Genomic DNA, 6,816 nt, shown 5'->3' with positions numbered 1-6,816 from the left:
CACATGCCCAGCTAATTTTTTTGTATTTTTAGTTGAGACGGGGTTTCACCATGTTAGCCAGGATGGTCTCGATCTTCTGACCTCATGATCCACCCGCCTCGGCCTCCCAAAGTGCTGGGATTACAGGCATGAACCACCGCGCCTGGCCTCAGATTTTATTTTTCAACATAACAGACTCATCTTAGGATTTCTTTTTATTTCTATGCAGTCTCACTATATTGCTCAGGCTTATCTTGAACGCCAGGTCTCAAGTGATCTGACTGTCTTGGCCTCCTAATGCTATAGGATTACAGGCATGAGCCACTGTTCCTGGCCACCATGTAGCATTTGTTATAGGACTGTGTTAGTGGTGATGAACTCCCTCACTTTTCATTTTGGAAAGTATTTTTATCTTGTTTTTGAAGTAAAATAATTTTAAATAAAGTATTACTTGTTAGAATTTTTTTTTTTTTTGGAGACAGAGTTTCACTCCTGTTGCTTAGGCTGAAGTACAGTGGTACTATCTGGGCTTACTGCTACCTCTGCCTCCTGGGTTCAAGCAGTTCTCCTGCCTCAGCCTCCTGAGTAGCTGGGATTACAAGCATGCGCCGTCACGCCCAGCTAATTTCATATTTTTAGTCAAGATGAGGTTTCTCCATGTTGGTCAGGCTGGTCTTGAACTCCTAACCTCAGGTCATCTGCCAGCTTCAGCCTCCCAAAGTGCTTGGATTACAGGTGTGAGCCAATGTGCCCAGCTAGAATTTTTTTTCATAACATCAAAGTTGGTAAAGTTCTCAGTTTTTGTTGTCTTCAAGTAATCTCTGTATTACTTTTTCCTTATATTTTTCTTCTAACATTTCTTTTATAAATATATTGTTTATAGTGTCCAATAAGCTTTACGTTGCATGTTTAGTGTTGTTTTACAATTTTATGTTTCTGTGTTATATATTTTAGAATATGCCACCTCATAACAGTTAATTGTGTTTTGATGTTTTAGGTTATATTATAATTTTGTATGACAACATTGAAGTCTGTACTTCAATGGGTGGAGCAAAATCAAATATTAATCACTCATATATCTGTTGCCAACATAGTTATCTTTGTGTTTGCTTGTATAAATATTATCTCCGTACCTTTTATGACTATATTTTTTCTGTAGGTTTGTTGTGAATGGTTGTTTAATCTTTTCTAGGTAAGCAGTCATAAAAATTTTACTAGTTTAAGCATTTCTTTATGAATCTATATTATTTTTGTATGGGGAGAAATTTTGGACTTGATGATAATTTAAAAACATCAGAACTTTATTAAGTATAATTGTTCATTTTTACTTGTCAAAACCACATAACAATATTTACAATCAAATGTTTTTAAATATTCAGTTTAGACATGTTAATTATATTGACAATGCTATGCAACATACCCCTAGAATGTTTTTATCTCACAAAGCTAAATCTCAATACACATTGAACAACTACCAATTTTTTTCATTTCCTGGTGCTTTTCAAACACCACTCTGTTTTCTGTTTTTAAGATGTAGCTGCTACATATATCTCATTCAATCTCTGACTTTGTGTGACTGGCTCATTTCATTTTGCATAATATCATCAAGCTTTATCTTCATAGTTGTTGAGAATATTTTCTGCTTATTAAATCCTGAATGATATTCCAGTATTTTTATATTGCAAATTATTTCTACTGAATGATTTGGTGACAAATTCACATTGCTTTTAGATATTGGCTTTCAGTAAAAACACTGCAATAATTATAGATATGCAAACAGCTCTTTATATAACCACATATATGACAGTTTATATATGTGCTGCATTCTCTTTTATTATTCTACTTTTTAACCTTTATATTCATAGTAAATTGTTTTAATTCTGTAGCTTTGTAATATATTTTGAAAACAGGAACTGTAATGCCTTCAGCATCATTTCTTTTTTGGAAGACTGTTGAGGATTCTATTTTCCTTGATATTCTATATACTTTTGGTATTGCTGTTTATACTTTTTCAAAAATGCGGTGAGAAATTGAATTAAAAATTGCATTAAATCTGTAGATTACATTGAACAGCATGGACATCTTCAAAATATTAATTCAATTTTTGAATAGATACATTCTCAAGAGTATGCTGTTTAATTTTTATGTATACATTTTTCAGGTATTTTTCTATTATTTTATATCTTCATTCCATTTTGGTCATATATAGTAACGCACAAAAATTTTGTTTTACAAAAATTTGTTAAGACTTTTTTCAAGGAGAATGTTGTATGATTATATGAGGTTTTTGTTTCTGTTTTTGTTTTGAGATGGAGCCTTGCTCTGTCACCCAGGCTGGAGTGCAATGGCCTGATCTTGGCTTAGTGCAACCTCTTCCTCCCAGGTTCAGGTGATTCTCCTGCCTCAGCCTCCCACGTAGCTGGAATTACAGGCATCTGAACCATGCCCAGCTAATTTTTGTATTTTTAGTAGTAGAGATAGGGTTTCACCATGTTGGCCAGGCTGGTCTCAAATTCCTAACCTCAGGTGATCCACCTGCCTTGGCCTCCCAAAGTGCTAGGATTACAGGCTTGAGTCATCGCAACTGGCCATATGAGCTATTGAGAAGGGTGTGTATCCTGATGTTGTTGAGGAGTGTTCTCTGTACTTCTTTTAGAAATGTTTTATACCCTTCAAATTTTCTCTTTCCTTACCAATATTCTATCTTGTTTTATTTTTATTATAGTGGGGTAGTAAAATATCCTATTATAATGGTATTGCTCTCTATGTGTTTAATTCTGTCGCTCTTTGCTTTATTTATTTGAAAGCCAAATGTGAGATACACAGGCACACACACACACATTTACGTTTACAGTAAATGACTATTAATTTCCTTCTTTGTCTCCATGTAATTTTGACTTAGAATACATTTTATAAAATATGACATTTTTGACTTAAGATATAGCTTATGTAACATTATTTTGATCTCTTCTACTCTCATTTGGTTAATATCTGCACAGAATGTCTATGTCCATCTTGCCACTTTCAGTCTTTTTTTAATCATTAGATCTCAGCTGACTCTTGCAGGAAAAGAAGTTGGATTGTGGGTTTTAAGATTTTTTAAATAAATCCTTTTGTTGAAAATATGTCTCTTGATTGGAAAATTGTTTATATATTTAAATAATTTTCTGAAACAGAAGAACTTAATAATTTTTTATTGTTTTATTTGATTCTCGTATCTTTGTCCCTCATTTTCTCTCTTTGTCCTCTTTTGGGTCTGTTTTATTTTTGTATTATGCTTTTACTTCTTATTTTGTTTTGTTTATCTAATCATATATTCTTTGCAGTACCTTGGGGATTACACAAAACCTCTAAAAGATATAAGAATATATTTTAATCGAGTAAAAAATGAACTTCAGCTGAATATAAAAATTTTTCCTCTGCTATGCTTGGTGACTTGCACCTGTAATCCCATCACTTTGGGAAGCTGAGGTGGGCAGATCACTGGAGGTTGGGAGTTTGAGTCCAGTGTGACCAACATGGAGAAACCCTGTCTCTACTAAAAATATGAAAGTACCCGGGTGTAGTGACATATGCCTGTAATCCCAGCTACTCTGTAGTCTGAGGCAAGAGAACCACCTGAACCTGGAAGGCAGAAGTCACAGTGAGCTGAGATTGTGCCATTGCACTCCAGCCTGAGCAACAAGATTGAAACTCCATGTCAAAAAAAAAACCTGCTTCCTCAAATTTTTAATTTTTATATTGTTCTCTAGAATCTTTAAATTTTTTAGCATAATTACAATTGTTTTCTGCATCATTATAACAATGGTAAGAAATTTCATTTTTATGTATGTACATATCTTTCCTAGAAAATAATGTATTTTTATATGATTATGTGTTACTTTCTCTCTCTCTCTTTTTTTTTTTTTTTTTGAGATGGATTCTTGCTCTGTCACCCAACCTGGAATTCAGTGGTGCAATCTCGGCTCACTGCAACCTCCACCTCCTCGGTTCAAGTGATTCTCCCTCCTCAGCCTCCTGAATAGCTGGGATTATAGGCACACACCACCACACCTGGCTAATTTTTGCATTTTTAGTGGAGACAGGGTTTTACCATGTTGGCCAGGCTGATCTTGAACTCCTGACCTAAGGTGATCCATCTGTTTTGGTCTCCCAAAGTGCCGGTATTACAGGTGTGAGTCAGCACACCTGGCCTGTTATTTTCTTGAATTATGTTATTTTCAGTGGAAGAAACTGCTTTCAGCATCTTTTATACATAGGGCACATGTAGAGCCAATATACTTTTTCAGAATTTGATTACTTTGAAAGGTTTTTTTGTTTTATTTTTCGCAGGACAGATTTGCTGACGGTATTATTCTCAGTTGGTAGCTATTTTTTTAGGACTTTGACTATATCACGCAGTTCCCATCTGGCCTCCACAATTTTTGTTGACAATTCAGTGGTTATCTGAAAGCCTGCTTGTAAGTGATATATCTTGCAAACTGCAAGCAGTTTCCAAGATTCTGTTTTTGTCTGTGACTTTTAAAAGTGTGCCTATATATGTGTTTGCTATAAATACTTTTGTGTATTTCCTAGTTTGTTGAGCTTCTTCATTTTTATTTTATGTTTTCTGTTAGAATTTGTTTGTTTGTTTTTGTTGAGACAGAGTCTTGCTCTGTCTCCCAGGCTGGAGTTCAATGGCCTGGTCTTGGCTCACTGTAATCTCCACCTCCCAGGTTCAAGCAATTCTCCTGCCTCACCCTCCTGAGTAGCTGAGAGTAAAGGTGCTTGCCACCACACCCAACTAATTTTTTGTATTTTTAGTAGAGATGTGGTTTCACCATGTTAAGCAGGATGGTCTCGATCTCTTGACCTCATGATCTTCCTGCCTTGGCCTCCCGAAGTGCTGGGATTATAGACATGAGTCACCGCACCTGGCCAGAATTTTTTAGTTATAATTTTTTTTTGTATTTTTTACCTCCACAATTTCTGTTTTTTTGATATTTCATACTTTCATTACGTTCATTTTTCTGTTTTTCTATAGTTCTCTATTTCTATTTCACTCATTGAGTATTATTCACTTTATTTTCAATTTTTAAAATCAAATACAAGCATCTTTTTTTTTTTTTTGAGATGGAGTCTCACTCGGTCACCCAGCGTGGAGTGCAGTGGTGCGATCTCGGCTCACTGCAAGCTCTGCCTCCTGGGTTTACGCCATTCCCCTGCCTCAGCCTCCTTAAAAGCTGGGACTACAGGCGTACACCACCACACCCAGCTAATTTTTTGTATTTTTAGTAGAGATAGAGTTTCATTGTGTTAGCCAGGATAGTCTTGATCTCCTGACCTCGTGATCCGCCGGCCTTGGCCTCCCAAAGTGCTGGGATTACAGGCATGAGCCACCGTGCCCAGCCTATAAACATCTTTTTTATAATTTATTTATGAAAACTTTATGATATATTTGATGTAACTGTGGTGCCCTATTTTGTATATGTTGTAATCTTTAAGATTCGGACGTTATTAAAAGCTACCTGTCACATAAGTTATGCCATAGTCTGAAAATAATTGTCTTGGTTAGAGATGTTGGGAGTCTGTCAATCAGGTTCTTGTGACATGTCTTGTCTGAATTTAGTGTTTACTTTCTAGTTAAAGAAGTTTATTCATGTTTCTTTAGAGTCATCACTTGCTACACCTGTTCCCTGTCTATTATACTGCAGCTTCTCTGCTACTGTAACATTTACATTTAGTCTCAGCAAACTCAAAGCGTCACTTCAAAGTATATGACTTTATGTCATTGGAAACAGAAGCCAAGTGTCTGGAAAAGCCCCTAGAAGACGGAAATAAAGATGAATGTGCCAGTATTTTATTTATCTTTTAAAAAAGAATTCCGGAGCTTAGAATTTACTTGTAAAGGTTCTTTGGTATATTGGGGAGCAGGAAGAGCTGTTTTGGGTAGATGTAATAAACTTTTCTCTTCATTCTATGAGGGTCTTTGGGGGCATTGCAAATACTTAACTCATTTATACATTTTCCACAAATGTATTTTGGTCTGTATGTTTTTGTTACATTTATATGCCTATGAAGTAATTATGGCCTGTGGTATTTTCCTATGCCATCTTGCTTATGTAGTTTGTGCAATTTTATAGCTTAGATTTGTAAATTATATCCATCTGAGTCTAGTAAGTGATTTGTTATTTTTATTTTTTTCAGTTGTGTATTCTCATTTTGCCCAAGACCTTTGGCCAGAGCAGGGCATAAAAGATTCTTTCTCAAAAGTAATACTAAGAAGATGTGGAAAATATGGACATGACAATTTACAATTAAGAAAAGGCAGTGAAAGTGTGGATGAATGTAAGATGCACAAAGGAGGTTACGATGAACTTAATCAATGTTTGATAACTACCCAGAGCAAAATATTTCAATGTGATAAATATGTAAAAGTCTTTCATAAATTTTCAAGTTCAAGTAGCCATAAGATAAGACATACTGGAAATAATTCTTTCAAATGTAAAGAATGTGGCAAATCATGTTGCATGCTTTCACACCTAACTCAGCATGAAAGAAATCATACTAGAGTGAATCGTTACAAATGTAAAGAATGTGGCAAAGCCTTTAGTACGCCCTCAAGTCTTAATAATCATAAGAGAATTCATACTGGAAAGAAACCCTACAAATGTGAAGAATGTGGCAAAGCTTATAAATGGCCTTCAGTCATTAGTAAACATAAGATAATTCATAGTGGAAAGAAACCCTACAAATGTGAAGAATGTAGCAAAGCCTTTAGTGAGTCCTCAAGCCTTAATATTCATAAGAGAGTTCATACTGGAGAGAAACCCTACAAATGTGAAGAATGTGGCAAAG

At 35.2% G+C, this 6,816-nt stretch overlaps 1 protein-coding gene across 1 annotated transcript in view; it reads left to right on the top strand.

The window, feature by feature from the left end:
• The window catches only part of LOC105519966 (zinc finger protein 100-like), an 18,489-nt gene that overhangs the window by 6,248 nt on the left and 5,425 nt on the right, over positions 1–6,816 (top strand). Inside the window, exons 3-4 of the mRNA XM_011953519.1 lie at positions 4,625–4,650; positions 6,510–6,770. Coding sequence (XP_011808909.1) covers positions 4,625–4,650; positions 6,510–6,770 — 287 coding nt within the window. The remainder of the gene's footprint in view (positions 1–4,624; positions 4,651–6,509; positions 6,771–6,816) is intronic.

The sequence above is a fragment of the Colobus angolensis genome, unplaced genomic scaffold, assembly GCF_000951035.1.
Source record: "Colobus angolensis palliatus isolate OR3802 unplaced genomic scaffold, Cang.pa_1.0 Scaffold365, whole genome shotgun sequence".
In the NCBI taxonomy this organism is placed as follows: domain Eukaryota; kingdom Metazoa; phylum Chordata; class Mammalia; order Primates; family Cercopithecidae; genus Colobus; species Colobus angolensis.
Note: the sequence above shows the minus strand (reverse complement) of the source record. Positions and strands in the feature narration are given on the sequence as shown.